Here is a 21,551-nt window from a genome sequence, read left to right as displayed (position 1 = left end):
TTTCCCCTTTTTGGGATAAAGGGGGGGGTGGACCCGGGGGATTTGCCTGGAGTCCTGTTGCCTGTTTTACTCCTTTTAGGAGCCACGTGTTTGTGGCTGTAGGGAAAAAGGGGGGTTGACCTGTGGATGTGTTCCTGGGGGTCTTCTTTGCCTGTTTACTTCTTTTAGGAGCCTCGTGGCTGTGGCTGTAAGGAAAAAGAAGTTTGTGGAATTGTGGGATCTGTGTAGAATCATAGTTTCCTGTGATCCAATTTTGTGTCACTTTGATAGCCTAGCTAGCTTCACTGTGCGCTTTCGGACCATCCAGCTCTAGTTGAGTTGGGGACGTCCTGACCCGGACCATCCAGCTCTAGTTGAGTTGGGGACGTCCTGACCCGGACCCTTCGGCTCTAGTTGAGTTGAAGGTCCACTGATTATTTTAACTGTGGTAGGAGACTTAGCCTTGTGGCAGGGGACTCAGTTTCCTGGGGGGATTCAGGCAGGCATTGCTTGTTTTCCGCATCACGTGGTAGTGAGACTTATAGAGTGGGTTTTATAAGGGCACTACGGGAGTGAGGGTGGCGTGGCCACTTTAAGTGGACTGCTGTAACGAGGGAGGCTAGAAAGGATTTCGGACCGGTGTTAGCTGTTATCCTTGGCCGCTGGTAGTGAGACTTGAGGAAGTCATTCTCCGAGCGGGGACACTACGAGGTTGAGAAAGGTGACTTTGGAGTAAGCACATGTAGAAGGAAAGGGATTACTGTTGATTTCATTTGAACTGTGATGCATGCACTGTATTTCAACTGTACTGTTGTCTTGTTTGTTTAATGTGGAGTCATTTAAACTCCTGTATCTGTCTCTAAGGATTTTTCTTCCCTTACTCTTTACCTTTTCTACACTTCCTGTACTATTATACTATCCACTCCCATTCCTCTTAATAGAGAAGTGATTGGTCACACACTTCTCACCTCGCTCCAATCCGTGTCTACCACCCCGGGTAGGCGGATTCAGTGACTAGTCTACGTTTTGGGAAGACGCACTTGAGAAAGACCCACGATTCTCAGGTGGCAGTCGAGCATTGTAGACGTTCCGGTTCAATTTTCCTTATCTTTCCCTATATCTGGGACGCTGGTGTAGGGGAGAAGGGATCATGGGGCAGGATTTAAGTAAGCCCAGTAAGGGCTGGTTAGCATGTGATTTAGTTGATGACAGAGAGGGTGAGGAGATGGTTAAAGGTGTTGAAAAGATTGCAAAAGTTTGTAAAATAGCTGTGCCGACATGTGGTAGATTACAACCAGAAAGTTGGCGTAGATTGTTGATGGAAAAGAAAGGCAAGCTTGCAAATTATGATTTATTAAAAACAGCTGAAGCATGGTACAGAGTAGCAAAGGCTATTCAGCAAGAAGGTTGGGTTGAAGAAGAAATAATTCACAAGGGTGTGAAAATGTTTGTGTATCATAATAATTGTGTTGCTGGGGCTCTTCCTCAGCCAGCGCCCCAAAATGGCGCCCGGGGGATGTCTATCCCAAAGATCCAGTCAGTAATGGGAGATTGCCAGCTGATTAATCCTCCCAATCCCCATCCCGTCACCTCTCCCGTTTGCCCGGTCCTAAATTCTGATGGATCCTACTTTTCCCCTTCTCCCTCCCTAACATTCCCATCATCCTCATCCATCCCCAAGCCACCTTCTGAGTCTAATGCTAACATCTCATCTGCCATTCCTTCCTCACACTTTGTCTCCGTAGATAATCCTACCCTCCCATCTGCATCTGCCCAGTGCACTAACCCCTCCTCTCCTGTCACTGTCAATCTTGCTGATCCCACTCCGGCTCCTCCTCCTTCAGGCACCTTTACTGACTCTTCCCCACCCTCTCCCTCGCCCGCCCCGACCACAGCCCAGTTTCCCACCCCCTCTGCTAATCCCTCCCCAACCTCACTGCCCACTCCAGGTTCCGCCCCAACTCCCACCCAAATGGCCTGGCCATACCCCTTCCCATACCCCTATCCTCACTGGCCATACCCCTTTCCCCAAGTCACTCCCCAGGTTCCGGTCATGCCCAGTCCGGTTCAGTCTGCCCCGGATGTGCCCACATCCAACATGGCCGCCACGTCTTCCCTTAACCCCAATGCAACTTCCTTCCCCGCCTCCAATATGGCGGCCCCCAGCCATTCAGCACCCCTGATGCCGGTGCTTCCCGGTGATTACCGGTCCCAAGGTTATGACCCAATGGCAACTCCCGCCTCCGGAGCTCCCTCCTATCCCCCGGCCCTGTCTCCTCAGGTGTTCCCCTCACGCAGAAGGTCCCAGATAATAGAGCTAGATGAGGAAGAGGATGACAGGCTGTCCCAGGGTTCAATGGAGGCTGCGAGAGCCCACCGTTCTATTGAAGATCCCTTCGGCCATCAGGGTCGGGGAGAACAGGCCCCTCCTAAATATGTCGCTTTTAACCCCACACAAGCTAGTGCTTTAATGAAATCTCTCCCTGACCCAGAGAAACAGCCTATGCCTTTTTACCGAGGGATAGTTCAGATACAAAAGACTTATTCCGCCGCCTGGCGTGACCTACTGAGCATTTGTGCTATTAAAGCAGGGGATGCATATTGGCCCAGCATGGCCCGCCACCTCAGTACAGATCTGCTTACAAGTGATGTTGATTATCCCTCCGGAGTAACCTTTTGCAATCAATTGAGAGATTGGGCTAAGGATAAACTTGCAGATCAAGCTGCTGGCCTTACTGATGTTGTGCAAGACAAAGGAGAATCAGTGGAAAGGTTTCATGCAAGATTATATCAAATGTTTACAGATTTGGGATTTGATCTCACTGACAAAATTCATTCACAAATGCTATCAGGTGCGTTTGTCCAAGGTGTTAAAGATTCCATACGCAAGGGAATCATTGCTGCACGCCCTGAATACAAGGTTGTTCCCCTAGATACGTTACTCCTAGTTGCTAGAGGTTTGGAATCTGCCCAAACCCCCAGAAGACCCAATTCAGCTCCTCTCATGGTGGCCCGTGCCACCCCCATCACCCCTGGCACCAAGGGTGTCAAGTTAGAGGACGTAACATGTTTTAATTGTGGGGCTAAGGGACACTACAGAAGTGACTGTCCAGAACCCAAAAGGGAACCGGGGGAGCCCAAAAAGTTTCCTACAGGGGAGCCCAAAAAGTTTCCCAAGCCTGCCCCGGCCCCTAAGACCATGAAAACGGTTCCAATTGTTGAGGAACCAGATGATGATTAGGAAATTGGCAAACCTGTGTCATTAACCCCTGTCATGGCAGTGTTTACAGGGGATAAGGGGGGGGGGCCACTTGCCACAGTGACTTTACCCATTGAAGGCCAACCTACCACATTTCTTATCGACACAGGCGCAGCCCGAAGTGTTCTCAGAGAACAAGACCTGCCAGACCCATCTTTCTTGTCAAGTATTGATGTCTCCTGTGTTGGAGTGGATGGCCAACCGAGACACAGTCCTCTAACAACCCCTCTGCGGGTTGGCACAAGCTTACTTGCTCGTTTTGTAGTTTCCTCCACATGCCCAATTAACCTGTTAGGCGCTGATGTCCTTTCACGCCTGCAGGCGTCTATAACCTTCACTCCAGATGGACAGGTAGAAATGTCTACACCTCTATCTGTTTCTGACACTTCAGCCCTGTGCTCCTTACCTTTGATGCTGCAATTAGATATACCCAATGAGCAAGCAGCAGAACCTAGGTCCAATTTCCCAGATGAGTTAAAAACTCAGGTGCCTGCTAAGTTATGGTCCTCAGGCCCAGAGGATATAGGTCATCTAAATGTCCCACCTGTGGTGGTTAAGCTTATCCCAGGAGCTAAGTTACCAAGGAAACCACAATATCCTCTAAAACCAGCACAGGCTGCAGCCATTTCTATTCACATCAAAGCGCTCCTGGAAAAGGGTGCTTTAGTGGAGTGTAAATCAGAATGTAATACTCCATTATTTCCTGTGAAGAAGAAGACTCTAAAAGGTGAGCCAGTAAAGTACAGGATGGTTCAGGATCTCCGTGCGGTCAATGAAGCCACTGTCCTGGACACCCCTCTTGTACCAAACCCTCATACCCTGCTCTCTGGCGTCCCACCTTCTGCAAAGTATTTCACAGTCATTGATCTAGCTAATGCCTTTTTCAGTGTTCCACTAGATCCATCCTGTCAATACCTGTTCGCTTTCACCCATGAAATGCAACAATATACATGGACTGTCATGCCCCAAGGGGCACAAAATTCTCCAAGTCAATTTGCCAAAGCCATGTGTACTATTCTTGACCCATGGCAAGCTGAACACCCAGAAGTTGTTTTACTCCAGTATGTGGATGATTTGTTGCTCTGTGGAGATGATATACCCACTACTGAAAAATGTTCAATTAGTCTGCTTTGCTATTTGGCAGAACAAGGATGTAAAGCTTCGCTTCTCAAGCTGCAATTCTGTCAACCCTCTGTGATTTTCCTTGGACATTGCCTATCTCAAGGTACCAGACATCTCACTCGGGACCGAGTCAGAACAATTCTGGACATTCAACCCCCAAGGACTTCAAAATCTCTTCATGCCTTCTTAGGCCTCATTTCCTACTGCAGAGCATGGATCCCAGAGGCCTCTCTGCTTATGCAACCTCTCTACGATGCACTCAAGTCAGATCCATTCGGCCTGACCAACGAAGCTCTGGACAATTTCAAATCTCTTAAACGTGCCATTGTCTCTGCTCCTGCCTTGGGCCTACCAGACTATACCAAGCCTTTCAAATTATTTGTCTCTGAAAGACTAGGTCATGCTACAGGAGTTCTTACCCAAACTAATGACTTAAAAGGCCGCCAGAGGCCTATTGGATACTTTTCATGCCAACTGGACATTGTGGCTAGAGGGACCCCTTCCTGCCTTAGGGCTGTTTTTGCTGCAAGAGAACTTATTGAAAGAACTTCAGACCTGGTCCTTGGCCACCCGTTGGTTGTTTTGGCCCCTCATGACATCTCTGCCATTATCAACCAAGTCCAGCTCAAGCACGTGTCTCCCGCTAGACACCTACGTCTGCAATGTCATCTTCTTCTGCCTGACAACATTTCTATACAAAGGTGTCAAGTTCTTAACCCATCCACTCTTCTTCCACTCCCTGAGGGGGGTATCTACTATGGGTTTGTCACAGATGAAACCTACATTTACCTTCTCTGTGGATGTATCAAGAAAATGCATCCACATTTAACTTTTCACGAGGACAAGACACCTCTCTGTGAAGGTCCAGATTACGCCTTCTGTACCATGTGGTACAAGCCAGACATTACTCCTGAACCTTGCTATGAAGATGAGCTCTACCACTGGTTTGAAGTAAAGCTCACTGCCCAAGATTTCTATTGTGACTCGGAAGGCAACAGCATGGTCCTGATCCAACTGCCCCCAGAACTCAATTACCTATACCATCATTGGGATACTGCTATTCCACATATTCCTGTTACCAAGTTAAAGACAAGATCATGGAATGACCTTGGGCCCATGGCAAAATTATGGGCCACCATGGATGAATCACAACTACAGGAAAATGGCATTGCCAAATACCCAGCAACTGACCTTCTTGAAGCATGGCCACGACATTTCCTGGAAAAAGAATTTAAAGACCTAGTTATAACAAATGACTATGACCCAGAAACTCCTCATGACTGTTTCGAACAGATGAAAATGGAAACAGTACACTTACCAACTGTGCATGAGAATCCATTACCGAATCCGGATTTTACTCTGTTTGTGGACGGTTCAAGGTATGCTGATGAAGAAGGAAAATACCATACAGGATATGCCGTAACCACAACAGGGGAAGTTCTCAAGTCATCACCTCTACCGCCAGCAATGTCTGCGCAAGAAGCTGAATTGCAAGCCCTGACTTCAGCATGCAAGATTTCCAAGGGAAAGCGTGCCAACATCTATACAGATTCAAGATATGCTCTGGGTGTGGCACATGACTTCGGCCTCATTTGGAAGACAAGAGGATTTCTTACCACTGCCGGTACACCAGTCAAACACAGCTCTGCAATCAAGGAACTAATGGATGCCCTCCTACTCCCTGAAGAAGTGGCCGTTTTGAAAGTAAAGGCACATGGGAAATTGGATTCAGATGAAGCAAAGGGCAACCATTTGGCCGATCAGGCTGCTAAGCAAGCAGCCAGAGATTTGCAGGAAGTGGATGAAGAAGTGTCCGGTCAAGAAGAAGAAGTTCCTATCTTTACCTTACAAACTCTTCCTACTGACCTAAGAATTCTACGAGAACAACAAGCTATAATTACCCCTGAAGAAATCCAGAAATGGAAGAAGAAAGGAGCTGTCCTAAAGGACGGAATTTACTACAACAATTCTAAATTTTGCCTTCCAAGAAACTTATACCCAGCAGTTGTCCAATGGGCCCATGGGCCTGCACATCTGTCAAAAGACCTAATGGCCGCCCTCATTCAAAAATATTATGAAGCACCTGGAATCACAACCCTGATCAACAGCTTCTGCAGGGCCTGTGTCATTTGTGCAAAATGTAATCCAGGAAGACCAATCAAGGTGCCTGCAAAGCACCTAGCAAAACCCATGTACCCATTCCAGAGAATTCAAATTGATCATATCCAAATGCCCAAGAGTGGGTCTCATGAATATGCACTAGTAATGGTGGATATGTTCTCAGGCTGGCCAGAAGCCTACCCTGTAGCCAATATCACTGCAAAAACAACCGCAAGACGCCTACTTACAGACATTGTATGTAGATTTGGACTTCCAGAAGTAATTGAAAGTGATCAAGGCCCAGCCTTTACAGCAACAGTGACTAAAGAAATTTGGACTGCTCTGGGAGTGACCCTAGCCTTCCACACCCCTTACCACCCACAAAGTAGTGGTAAAGTAGAGCGCATGAATGGCACTCTAAAAGCCAGAATGTTAAAAATGTCACAAGAAACAAAAATGCCCTGGCCAGAAAGTCTGTCAATAGCTTTGTTCAGCGTTAGGCACACACCTAGAGGGAAACACTCGTTATCCCCATATGAAATTCTATTTGGGACAGCACCCAGGCTAGGTTGTTATTATCCACAGCAGTTACAGCTTCAATCAGATGTTTTAGTAGACTATGTAACTGAACTTGCAAGTGCCTTGAACAAAATACATGCCCAAGTTTTCTCTTCAATTCCAGATCCTGATCTGAACACAGGTACCCATAACCTGCTTCCCGGAGATTGGGTTCTGGTTAAGAAGTTCGTGCGGAAAAGCACCCTGGAACCAAGATTTGACGGGCCATTCCAAGTTCTCCTGATCACCGCAACTTCCGTCAAATTGGCCGGCAGGCCACATTGGATCCACGCTTCCCACTGCAAGAAGTCTCCTGCCCCAGAGGAAGCAGATACCGCACAACCATGTACCTCTGGTACATTGTCTCCTTAATTAGTTTAATTAAGGCCCAGCAAGTAGCCATCACTAAAGATGCTAGTGGGTACACCTTCTGGTATAATTCATCATGTACCCGTGTGGCTACCTATACCTTTGATTATTGTGACATCGTAGAATGCCCATTCACTACAACACAAATCCAGAATATCTATAGAGATATCCCTCATGTAAAAGATCCATATGTTTGTGTAGTTGACAAACAATGGGGGCATAATTGTGGCCATTGGGGGGCGGCGGGATGGAATGCCGGACCTTCCTGGGGCTACAAGCCAAAAAGTGCCTTATCTAAAGTAGATGATCATGGTAGGTCCCTCCTTCAAAGAATGACTCTGAGAAAGCCTGGAGGAGGCACACCAATGAAATTAATTCTTAATGTTGAGCATCCAAGCCCAACAGATGCAGACCAGTATGTATTGGGAATGTACTGGAAAAAGGGTTCCTATACTAAATTAGGGCATTTCTACCTTAAAGATATGTGTAATTCCCCTGAGTGGCAAGGAGCTACTCATATGGTCACAAACCCATTAAAACCACACATCCAGTCCTTTAAGGACATGATGGCCATTGCTAACCCCACCTTTGAAGATACTATGGCCGCTGAAACAGGTTTTAATGATGTTAACCTATGGTTAGAATGGATGAAATATAATGCCAACAAACATAACCGAACCGCATGCTATGTGTGTGGTGGTGCCCGGCCTCATCTGGGCACTGTACCTTTAACCCTGCCAGTAGATGAAGAAAATTGCATTTTAAGTCTTTTTGCCTACCAATATAATTTCAACAGGTCTCAATGTCAAGCATGGACAGCGGAGTATCCTCTTATAGCCAAAAATGTAAGACCTCCTCATGGTGTTACCGTATATAAAGGTAATTACACTTGCTATGTCAAACATGATGGGATTGGTAAATTTGTGGGTAACTTTCCCGCAGGTTATTGTACTACATATAGAACTGTTCCTGTACGTTTGCTGCAGCAGCACACTAGGTCACTGGGAGATATTTACTGGTTGTGTGGGGATTTACAGTTAAGATCCAGAATGGACACAGAGTGGTGGGGGGAGTGTACATTGGCCAAGGCCATTATGCCTATACACATTATTTCTGACACACACACCAACACCCATGAGTCCAGCCACACTAAGGCCAAGCGTGAAGCCCCAGTAAAAGGAAGTTTTGACCCTCACATTTACATTGATGCCATTGGGGTGCCTAGGGGGGTACCCAATGAATTTAAAGCAAGAGATGAAGTTGCTGCAGGATTTGAATCAATTTTTACCATAGTTACTGCAAACAAGAACTTAAATTGGATAAACTACATTTATTACAATCAACAGCGTTTCGTTAATTACACCAGAGATGCCCTCCAGGGATTAGCCGAACAATTGCAGGCAACATCCCAAATGGCCTTCCAAAATAGAATAGCCCTGGATATGATCCTAGCCGAAAAAGGAGGGGTATGTAAAATTTTGCCCGACACCATGACATGTTGTACCTACATCCCAGAAAACACAGGTCCTAATGGTAAAGTTACATTAGCCATAGCAAAATTAAATGACCTCTCAGAAGAATTAAAAAGGAATTCCGGGATAAAAGATCCCTGGGACAGATGGTTTGGTTGGATGACGGGTTGGAAAAAGGCTTTAATGCATATTGGTATGGCAATACTAATTTCTTTTTTTATCTTTGCTCTTCTCTTTTGTTGTGTCTTCCCCTGCCTGAGGAAAGCTCTCACGAAGACTATTGACCAAGCGGCACCCACTTTCACACTACTTGATGTTGATGACCAAGATTTCCAGGATCTCAACTCACCCTGTTTGCCGCTGCAATCCATCCCTTTTGATGATAAAGTGCGAGAGTTCTAGGAAGGGACCACCTTAGGGACAGCATCTGTCAGTGAATGGTAAAGGCCCCGTGTGGAGAAGCGGTGGGTTAGCTGCCGTGGGATACCCATGGGTGTGAAGTGTTCGAGAGCCATACTGACAGATGAGCTAGCCTAGTAGGGTCAGAAAATAGGGACAGACTTGCACTTTGCATTAACACCTAGCTAGCGGCCACGGGGTTTTCTGTGCCTTTGGGCTAACACGTCTTCTGGTATTAACAAATAAAGTTTTTATCTCTTAGAATCTAACATTTCATAGGGGGGACTGATGTAGAATTATTAAAAAAAAATCTTATTGTATTTATATTGAATTGCTGCTCTAACTCTGTATTAACCTGATACTGTGACAAATCCTCCATTTTGTCCTCATAACCTGACTTCTTCATATGAAAACTACATTACATGACAGTATTTCTCAGCACATCTAATACAATAGACAAAGACTGTATTCTCCATAAGGATATGACTAACCCAGGAACTGTTGAATTTCCCCTAACTCGCAACATAGTATAATTTAAAGGCCATGAGAACACAGTAGTAATGAAATGTTCTATTCATAAGAGACCTTGCACCTAACCACGAGATTTGACATCACCGACCGAGTAAAATGACGCTCAAGACCCCTTGTCCCCCACCCGTGTCCGAAAAAGTACCACCTCTTGGTGGGTGGACACGGAACTAACCACTTAGCTTTTGATCCAATTAATTATATTGATAGGTGGGCACTAACCCAGACACTTAACAATTAATCCAATTAATGATGTTTATTCACTGATATCTTGATAATCAATGATGACGAAAATGTCTCTTAAAAGGGCCTGCGCGCCCTCTGATTCGGCACTTGCCAATAAATTTCCTCGAAGTTATTTTAACCTGAACTCCGTGTGTCAGACTGAATTACTTCAGCGTATATACGCAATTCAATTCTCGTTAATTTGGACAGGAACAGATAGACACTTAAACATTTTGGTTTACTGAAAAAGTACCATAACAGGTCCTTATTTGTACAGATTTAAACTCTCCCAAGTTGCATTCAGAAATATTGTTTGATGTCATAGTAAGTGAAGGATGCAGCTGACTCTTCATTTCCAAGTTTGGCCAATGCAGAGCATTACGTGGTTTAAAAAAAACATTCAACACTTAGTTCATTGGCTGAGAGCGATCAGCTGACAACTTCATCCAGTGAGCTAGCCCTGCACTGCAGAACTTAATTCGGGAGGAGTGCCTGGCGACCCAGGTAAAAAGTCAAACTATTCTAAAACTGTTTGACTACTTACAATGGGGGCGTTGGGGCACTACTGACTACATATTTTTAAGTTTTTTTTAAATTAATTTTTAAGTGCGCTGTAGTGGTTGTGATACTTGGAGTATTCCCTTTAATTCTTACAAAATTGCTAGAATGTTGGCTTGAGTGGTGTAAAGTACACCACCAATAGACTCTGAAGCAGTGAAAACATTCTCTGGAGTGGTAACTTTAGACTTTACTATCTGGCAGACTAATGGAAGAATTTGAGTGTGGCGAATGCTAGGAAAACGCTACCTACTGGAATGCTTAGTGAGTGTCTACTTTACAGTTTGGTAGAAGAGGGATAATTATCCAGGCTACTTTTTCAGTTTTTGGACCTAGGCCCCTTGGTACCTGTGAAGTGTTGTCGTAATGCTTCAGGCTAGAAAGACATTGTAAAAAATGGAATGCTTCCAACTTTGGCCTGATATTCTTTTGGATGATCTTTTCAGGTGATCACAATCTGTTAGAAAAACATTCACATGTTTATCTACAAACATTCCCAAGACTTTAATGCAAAGTTTTTCTAATGATAGTGAACATCCAAAAAGCTTATCCAATAGAAATTAATCAAAGCCTTTGTGGCAAACGTTTTGGAAAGGTCTGATGTATAGGAACTCGAGTGTCATGACCTCAACCCCACTGAACACCTTTAGGATAAAACGGACACAGTCTGTGAGCCAGACCTTTTCTTCCATCATCCTCGTACAGTCAATTAACTGAACACTATAACTTATTGTAGTGTGTAATGTACCAGTTAGCTGTCCAATAAATTCTCCTGGTGAATCCTTACAGTTTTCATGCTTGTAATATCTGTCTTCTTTCCCTGGGCTGCCCCCCCTGCCCTCTGACATCTGCTTGGCAAATCTAGCGTTCCACTGGGTAGTCCGGTATTTGTACAGCGTGACCACCACACCTTGCTCATCCCATTCTAGTTAGTCTCCTTGAATTGAATGAGCTGTGCTCTGACACACAACATAGTTCCCTGTCCTGCTCAGTTCACAGCACTATGTGTGTATGTTTGCATCCACAGCACAGCTCCTGTATGTGAAAGGAGACTAGGAGACTAGCTTCTACAATGCGAGTGTGTTCATAACATCCAATTAAATGGTCTACTCATTGATGAAGCTAAGCTTCCCATATTACATTTGTGAGTAAGGGAGTGGGACCTGAGTGTCAGGTGATCTATAAGGTAAGTTTGTAGAGATAGCTTCCTAGAACCATAACAACTATTATTGTATTAATTATATTGCTCAATGTCCCTTTAACCATCTGGAATTCAGAAAATAACCATCACCACGTTTAAGGATTGCATCAATGAGGCACTATTGAAAATAGAAATAAATGGTTATTTGTTGTTACTCTACTATAGAAATTGATGTAAAAGCTCCAAATAAAAAAACAAAACTGCATTTCACCTCAACCACCTTATCTCATGTTCATGTTTGTTGTATACACTTGCAGACCAACAGTACAACAGAATAATGTTCATAATGTATAGTTCTGCATGCTGTCTATAATACTCTGACTCATACACTCACCAAGATAGAGAAATATAAATTACTATGCTCATGACAACTTTTGTTATTTTTTCTTTCTCTAAATATTCGATTTGAACATAAATACCCTTTTGAAATTGATTGCATTTTGCATGGTAAAAAGAATGCCATTAAAACATATTTTAACAGAACGTTAGCCTGTCGATGCTAATACCCACTGTGTTCTTTAAAACACTCTTCTTGCAGAGTGATTATTATAAAGATGATAGCTTTTTTCCCCCCTTAACACAATGCCGATGGGAGCTTGAAATCCAAACACATTTGTTTTGCTCTTGGACTTATTATGTCTGAATCTAACAATTTTGAAATGCATGGTAATTTGTTTTCTTTATATTAGCAGAACCTAGTGAGTCCTTTTTATTTAGAGGGATGTGACTGCTATCTTTGAGATCTTTTTTCCCCTCCGACAGCTTCAAGCTGCGCTTTCTAATGAATGTGTAACTATGGAAGTACTGACTCTTATTCCATGTAGGTCGGAACATTTCAGCTACACAAAACATGCTGTCATGAAAACAGCAATGGCAAGGGAGCAAGCCTTGTTTTGTGAAAGACAAAAAGCCGCACACCATTCAATTTTAATCTAAATTGACTGCTGCTCCGAGAAAAAAAAAAAGAAAATACGCTGGCGTTCAGCTTATCTTGCCATCTACATGTAAGATTGTGAAAAGGCTAATTTGTCAATGCTTTGACTTCTCAACTTGATTAATGAAGGTGTCAATTATGTGTATAAAACTGCTAACTAGAGTGTATTTGCCAAATATTGTGTTTAGCGGATTATCACTTATTATATTGATAGTATTCATAATTTTTAAAGGTCCAATTCTTCTAGTCCCTGCGTTTCAATAAAGCAAACTTATTAAAAGAAGCATACAGTCTTCAAAACGTTCCTAAAAAGTAGAGTCCTCTTCTACTTCATTCTTTAACCTCTAATTTCATTTTAGTAATGCCTGCTTCAATTACAGTATGAGACCCAGCTGCTGGAGCCGCCATTTCTCTCCATATATACACAAACTGAGGTTATGATATATATATATATATATATATATATATATATATATGTATCCACTAGAGACAACTGTGTTGCTATCTTCATATCAACTGTTCTATGTATTGATATTGCGTCAAAACAATTCCCAGTGCTTGGTGTGGGTTCTCTTCTCTATACTCATGTTTACCTGCTCTCCATAGTTATGGGTGTTATCTTCCGAAAATTCTCTACATTGCAAAAATGTGCTTGTTTTCTTAATTTGATTGTCTTGATATGTGTATGTATGTATAACCATGTTTAAAGGAGAACATCACTTCCCATAATGTTTGTGATTCTATTTATTATGCCCTGTTACATCTGTGAGCGTAGAGGGAAGAGGAGAAAGAATGTGTCAGTCTCATCTCCTCCAATGTAGTCTCTGCCCTGACTGAACTTAATTCATTGTGATGTCATTTAAGTTCAAGGAACAGAATCACATGGACAAAAAGATTAAACACAAGTTATTTTTGCTTTTTTGTGTTTTATTCAAAGATTTTGTTTCTGATAAGTGATGGTTTCTCTTACATTTATTGAGGCTCATCAAATGGATACTGAATGCTTCCATGTCTGTGATATTCTGAACTTGATTATTAAGCACACTTCCGATATGGGATTATGTGATGCTCTCAAATGCTTACTCATAGTTCTACATCTAGGATACTTGAGAGCAATGTAAAGACCACCGTATCAGATTTAGTGACTCCTGAGCCATTTCAACAACCCATATATCTGTCTTACCATCACCACTTCTTTTAACGTTGTCCGTCTTATTGAACATATGTGGTCAACATCACTTGAATGTAATTATTTGTAGCTGTACTGTATGTTTTGGATTGACTCCCATGACATGGAGATACATCATGTTCTCTGTATTATACGCAATGCTGTGTTCCTGTCTCATTGTGTTTCCATGTCTAACTCCACAGCCCAGCTAGAGGCATGCCTTGGAACGTTCTATTCCCCAGAAAAACCTCTCTTGGACACCACTATTGTGGAATATAGGGACCCAATAAGTCGTTATGCACGGAGATTTTTCCACCATCTTCTCAGGTAAATTACATTATTATTTTCTGTTCTAACTACTGTTCTCTTTCACAAACTGCCTTTATTCTTTAGTTTACATATTATCGTTTTGTAGTAAACATAGTTTCACTAACCTAATGGTTTCTGAGGATCTTTTTGCTTTCAGAGACTGTTTCTAGAAAATCACAGTGTGCTATAGAAATGGTTTGAAGGAAAATTAGCATAATGTACGTCTAATATTTAACTATGTGTAGTTTACTCGCATTTCCTAATCTAATGGATGCCCCCTGACATGTCCATGTTTATTGTGCTCAGTTTTTAAGCTAAGTGACTGCTCAGCTGAGAAGCAGCTTGTTTTGTTATACCATAACTGCTGGAAGTTCTAGTCGAGTTGATTGTTATTGTCAACACATTGTGTTTTAGAATTGTACCCTCCTCACTCAGGTGGTGTCTAAAATGTTATTGTTGATAGTTATGTAACCACACTCCAGCTCTGGTCATGAAACTATGGTCATCACAAATAAGTAGCTCCATCATGTGGTCCCTTAGGCCATTTCCTCCTATTGTTTCCATCTTCTCCATAAGTCTAATTTATTTATTTACCTTTGTACTTGATCATTTCAAGGCAGTCAAACTTTAAACCCAGTAATTTATTCGGTCAAACTTTATTTCTACTTTTTGTGGATTTGTTTACTACTGGTATGTTTGTTTTTTTGATGTACCGAGTGAACTTACTCCTTAAAGGGATCCTATAGTACTAGGAAAACAAACCTGTTTTCTTGGCCCTATAGGGTTATTAGGTTCCCCCCTCCCTTCAGGCCCTCATCCCACAAGGCTAAAGTGGTTAAAACAACTTCAGCCAGTTACCTGAATCCAGCGCCGATGTCCCTCTGCGCTGGGTGAGGCTCGACCCACGCTCCTCCCCGCCGACATCAGCCTGGCGGGGGAGACCTAATTTGCATGCGTGGCAATGGCCCCCTTGCGCATTAGACCTCCCCATAGGAAAGCATTATTCAATGCTTTCCTATGTGGAAAATCTGACGCAGGAGATCCGTGAGGACGTCCAGCGTCCGATAACCGACCTAAGGTCGGTTTGGATTCCGGAAGCACTCTAGTGGCTGTCTGGCAGACAGCCACTGGGGGCAGACTTAGAGCTGCAATGTAAAAAGGGTCACTGCACCCAGACTACTTAAATTAGCTGAAGTGATCTGGGTGCCTACAGTGTCCCTTTAAAAGGGTACTTCAACCATCGTAACCACCACAGCCCGCTGTAGAGGTTACTATGGTACAAGTACCCTTGATCTACCCCGATGTCCTCCAGGGAGCTGGGTCTCCACTAAAGGAGGATTTACTACACCTATCTTCTGCAGAAGCCAGATGCCGATCTTGCCACTCATTCATTGTCTGAGAACGTCAGCTAATTAATCACAGCTAATTAATTTTTTTCTGTGCATCAAAATTTCCACAAAATTAACATTGACCAGTCCAGAATTTTAGTTCCATGCAGGCTGAGGCTGCCAGACGTGAAGTTACACTTTCATGCCTAAGCGCTGTTCATACAAATTTTAGGCACTATAATCACTTCATATAACTGAAGTGGCCGTGGTGCCTGGAGTAACCCTTTACTTAAAGAAGATGTTTTTTATTTGTTTGCAGGTGTATCCACAAGAGTGTTTTTGCACCTCGTTTTACCTCCCATGTCCCTCCTTCACTCTTACTAGCCCAATGTCTTCCCATGTCACCTGTCCATACTCTCTCCCTTTGACTCTAGTCCACTATCGTCCAATCTCCCTCACTATTTTCTTGCTCATTTTTATAAACTTTATTATCAGACCACTCTCAATTGCCTACCTACATTTGCCTGCGGGAAAGGTCTGTCTTTGGTGCCTATTGGATGTAAGGCAGCACTTTTAGCTGAACAATAGGAAGGTGCCAGGGGACCCAAGGCACCATAACACTTAAATGAGATGGAGTTTTTATGGTGACATAAGTGTCCCTTAACCCCTTAAGGACCAAACTTCTGGAATAAAAGGGAATCATGACGTGTCACACACGTCATGTGTCCTTAAGGGGTTAAAGGAGATTTTATCTCTTAGTCTTGCAATAATGTTTTACTTCCACCTTGCACCATATTGAAGAAAAAAATAAAATAAAAAGAATGTTCTACTTTGAAAATGCCTAATTTTGTATTTTTTTATTGTTTTCATGGGACCAACGTTCTCCTTATCCCCCAACCTTTAACACTAGCTTTGTTTCTTGTGAGCTACTAATAATGTATTTCATTATAAAATTTGCAACCTGGTGCCCAGCCAACATTTTTGGTCAAGCTTCAGTCACTCTATTTGATAAAAGGAATTATTCTGAGAAGCATGTTAAGTCATGTGATGATTTCCAGACTGAGCACATTTTTTTTATTTTTAACTATCGAGTGTAGCAAATGGGTTGCTCTCTTTTGAAGATGCTCATACTTGGTAATTAAACCTGTAGAAAGCTTAATATTTCACTGAGCAAGTTTAGCTTTTTCACAGCTAGACATAAATTCATGTATATCAGGCGTTACACGTATAAAGTAAAATCACCCGAGCAAAGACAGCCGTGTATATTTCCACATAATTGATTTATCGGTATTTCCATTTCTTCTTTGTTTATATTACATAAAATATCCATGTATATTTATTTAATATGACTGAGACTGTTTGTTTTTCCTTAATATTAATATATTAATAAAATGTTAATAAATTAATAATAATAAATATTAATAAAATGATTTGTGAATTCCAAAATGTAGGCCACTGTATTGGAGAATTTTCTAACATCTCCATACATTATGAAGTTCCTTTGTCTAAACAACACAATTTACTGTATGACGACCGAACCACACTTTTTAAAATACATTTTAAAAAAATGTGCATCACAAATGTCACCTGTGTTCACAATATGATGCTCTCAGTGATGTAAGTAGGCAAAGCCTTTTTGTTAGTTTTACTTTGTTTTGTTTTATGTTTGTGGAATGTTAGTAAATGCTTGTCGTGGGAGAGGCTTTTCTGTGCATAGTATACACTAATCTCTTAAAGACCACTTACTGTAACACACCTACTTTAGTGGTGTTTAACGAATCAAAACTATGTATTCATAGAAGTTGAAAAATGCTTCACTCATATCATATAGCTCTTGTTAAAATTACACTTCCTGGTGAATTTTACAACACATCCCCTGAATATATTATGCTGAGAGATATCATAAAATATATAGAATAGGGGTGATTCACCTATTAAATATGTTTGATTAAAGGTGAATTATCATGTTTCTGGAATTTACACCATTGAGTAAAATATTGAAAGTTACCTATTAGTTGTATTAACCATTTTTTTGTGAGATGCTTTGTTTTCTTTTAAATTGACATTAAAAATATGGCAAACAATATCATAATCCACTTAAAAACAGGCAAAGCCAGGGCGAATTATTATAAATGAATAGGAGAAAATCGCAGCATTGTTTGATTTTTCTTCTTTGCTGCCTGCTTTCTATATGCCGACTGTCAGATGCGAAGGACCAACCTCTAAGAATGATTGACAGGGAGCTAAGATGGAGACAGCTAGTTTCAGGAGAGAGGTGTGGATTTACATTTCATTTTAGTTTTTCACATGTCAATAATACATATTTGGTAACTGGATGGTTAAGCAAACATAATCTAAAAAATCCTGGAAATTGGCGTTTCCCCTTTATAAGAGACAAATAAAAATATCATAGTCTTAAAAGTCAATATAAAAACAACCATACCATAGAAATAAAAACATAGGAACTCACATGATAAATGTGCTAAGAGAGCATTAGTGGCCACTTCTGGCTCCTGGTCTAAAATGGGAACTGGCAGTCTCCTTCACAGGATAGGTTCTAGATTCTACATATAAGGCAGATGAAAGTAATTTTTGGTATTTGCTTAACAAGGATCTCTGGAGGCTACTTACATAACCCACTTGTTCTCCTCCTCCTGCTGTTTTAATCCCACAGGAACTTCAGGGAAGACAGTGTATATCTTCTCTTAAATACACCTGTTGATTGGAAGGCATGAATATCATGAAAATCACCTAATTTTCACAGAATTCCCAGCTTGGGATGCAAATGAGCACAGATAGGCATTCATATTACAGACTGTATCATGTATTTCTGCCGGCATATTTAGCAATCGAGCACCGTCTTTCTGTGAGAATTGTGGAATATGATTTTTTGGCTTTGTTGTGCCCAAGGTGGACTTATCCCAAGGTCCTAGGATAATTTTTGAATTTGCAAAAATATTTGGGCAGTTTTATTGTATGCATAGGTAATGTGGCATAAATGCAAAATTCCCACTTAAAAGGACACTGTAGGCACCCAGACCACTTCAGCTCATTGAAATGATCTGGGTGCCAACTCCCATCACCCTTAAACCTGCAAGTGTAATTATTGCAGTTTTTATATACTGCAATATTTACCTTGCAGGGTTAAGTCCTTCTCTAGCGGCTCACTAGAGGGACTTCCAGCTTCTTAGACAACTTTTGGTCGTCTAAACAACGCTGGACATCCTCACGCTATGCATGAGGACATCCAGCGTCGCCGGAATCCCCATGGAAAGAAAAGAAAAAGTGTTGAAATGAGGAGTGGGTGGGAGGGTCATTCTGATGCTGACCTCAAGCGATATGAGTCAGGTAAGGGGTGTCCCTTATATAGGGGAGTGAATTAATTTAAGCCCCTCCCACAAATACAGGCTAAACGGCCTTAATACTTGTGTAAGGGGCAAATAGCCGTATATGGAGTAAGGATCCAGCATAAGCGTAGGATATTATAAAGGGAGCAAGTCGTTTGTGGTGTGCCGAGACCAACGATACTGTAGGCCTGTAAATAAAGAGGGCAAAAATGAATAATCAAAGATTTAATACAGTCAACAAATATATACAAATTAACCAGACATTTCCTTAAATGCATTACAGTATTTAAATCCTGGAAGGATTTTGAAGCTAAGAATCTAGGACTGAAAGTGGACACCATTTGTCGTGGGTAGGATAGTATGTTATCTCTACTGTTGGTGCGTGTTGACTCGTTTCAGAATGTGGTAGAGCCAATAGGTAATGATATATGTGTTTACGTACGTCGGATCGTTGAAGACAATGATCTGTCTGAGTGGTGGTGATGGTAGTGGATTATCTGGCCTGAGAAAGGCATAAAAGTCAATGTGCATGGCTGGTAATGGCCGACTTGGTAGTATAATTGAATGGTTGTAGATCTAATAGGTCCGATAAGGATGAAAAGTTGGATGGCTATTGGTAATCTCTGAGAGGAACGTGGGGGAATGGATTCCTGAAAACCTCTGAGTATATTCTTGTCTGGTATGATAGCATGAAGTTATGGTAGTTTTGGCCATAGGTTATCCTTTTTTGTTGAATGCCTGTAAAATATATAATTAATGGTGTGTGAGATAGTTTAAGGTGGCAAAAAGAAGCAAAACCTAGGAGAAATGTTATCACAGGTTGAGCTATGCCAATGAGATTCTTTAAGCCAGGTGAAAAGCTGTGTTATGCATTCTACAAGCATGGGACAAAAGTGCTAGGTGGGATAGTGCATGCTATGCTGCATGAGTATGTCTAGTCCATGATTTTGTCTCTGGAACGAAAGAGTGGCCGTGACTGTATCGGTGGCTGTAGGAAGCGTATGATGAACATGCCTCGAATATAAATGAGACAATTGTCGGCAGGGATGTATACCCCCGCCTGGTACATGAAAGTAAAAGAAATGTGATAAGTTGCCAACCAAGGGAGTTCCCCAGAATTATCATGACCTTATGGATGAGTAGTGGCGTTTGTTGAAGATATGACATGTGCTTAGTTGTCTGAGTAACAACGGATTGATGACCCTGACCATCATTTACCCCATGCCACAGCAGCTGGTACAATGGGGTAGATCCCCCAAAGGGGCTGAGGTGGTGTAAAAATTTCCAAACCTGGATGCCATGGCCAACAGCTCCAAAGCAATCGTTCCCGGTAGATCGCTGCCAAACCCGTGGTAGACGCCGAGTCTGACCATCTGGTTGGAAAAGTGTCAGACAATCCTGGAAGGAACATGCTTTTACCATGCCAAGTGGTTAAGAAATCCCCCCCCATGTGCAGGTCTGCTGTTGCTGGGGTGTCATGGTCGTCATGTTGGAAGTGTGGGAAAAAAGGGGAAAGTACTCTGGATGTGAAAGCGTGGTCTTCGGGCATGGCAAAATTAAGGAACCTGGTAGGGATTGTAGTTCCTTGCAGTTGTAAGTACTAAGCAGGAGGTAGTGATTTATGTAGTTGAGAATGTTCCCTATTTGTCTTGTGGTAACTTGCGTGTATGGATGCCGACTCAAGTTGTATGCCCAGTAATGTGATGATAGTATCTGGGCCTTCTGTTTCTTATGGGGTACTGGGACGCCCAAGTGGTCAACCAGACTAAGCTGCCGTGAGGCTTCTAGTGAAAAATATGTTATCTTTGATCAACAAGAAGTCTTCTAGATAGTGTATGACTGTAAGGCCTCTGGATATGTTATCATAACCAGCACAGAGTATCTGCGAATATCGATAGTAGGCTAATCTGTAGCCCGAAAGTTGAGCGGAAAGGATTGCCCATTTTATGCCATGTAAGTGCCAGTGTGTAGGGTAGATGGTAGCCGTTTACTGCGTTGATGATATTGGTCTTACTTAACCAAGCTTCAACCCATGCTTGAGTGATAGCTGTAAAGGTAGATAAATGGTGTTGTATAGTAAGGAAACTCCTCGGAGAGTATGAGGGAGTTGAGACTTGGGTAGCGGAGGTGTGTGGTGCCAATAAGTCTATGGTTAGTCTTTGTTTAAGGGAAGATTTCCTTGTGACAATACCAATGTGTTTGTGTTTGGTGCCATGTTGTAAATGGTGGAGATTGGAAGACCCCTCTGCAAATCTTGGCTGAGTGTGTTTACAGCCAATGGTTCTGTTGTGCTGACTGTAAGTGAGGGCATGCAATATTCCTTGAAGTTGTATTTATGATACCTGTATGGGAGCCCTTTGAAGCTCCAGAGCTTTAGTAACTCTACTACAAGTCTGGAAGGGTGATGAGTCAGGAGTGTTGAAAATTCATTGGTGTGTACAGATGGTGAGTACGTTATTTGTAAGTTGTATTGGGACACATGGTTTGTCATGTGCCCTGAACCATTTGAACATATATGCAACGGTCTATATGCAGTGCAACTACTCATATCAATTGTCTCTGGTAGTTCAGAGGTGCTGGTACCTGGAGCCTGAGAGTGCTCGTCCATTTGTTTGGGACAAAATCCCTTCTGTATGGGTACCTGCACAAATAAACATCTCTACATATTCCAAATGCCAACCAAACCAAGGGATGG

General features: G+C 42.4%; 1 protein-coding gene across 1 annotated transcript in view; it reads left to right on the top strand.

Annotated features, from left to right (window-relative positions):
* WDPCP (WD repeat containing planar cell polarity effector) overlaps positions 1 to 21,551 on the top strand; it is a 262,222-nt gene that overhangs the window by 102,185 nt on the left and 138,486 nt on the right. The window contains exon 11 of the mRNA XM_063441857.1: positions 14,076 to 14,199. Within this exon, the coding sequence (XP_063297927.1) occupies positions 14,076 to 14,199 (124 nt within the window). The remainder of the gene's footprint in view (positions 1 to 14,075; positions 14,200 to 21,551) is intronic.

This window comes from Pelobates fuscus, chromosome 2 (genome assembly GCF_036172605.1).
Source record: "Pelobates fuscus isolate aPelFus1 chromosome 2, aPelFus1.pri, whole genome shotgun sequence".
NCBI lineage: Eukaryota > Metazoa > Chordata > Amphibia > Anura > Pelobatidae > Pelobates > Pelobates fuscus.
The sequence above is the reverse complement of the archived record's forward strand: the minus strand, read 5'-3'. Positions and strand labels throughout refer to the sequence as shown.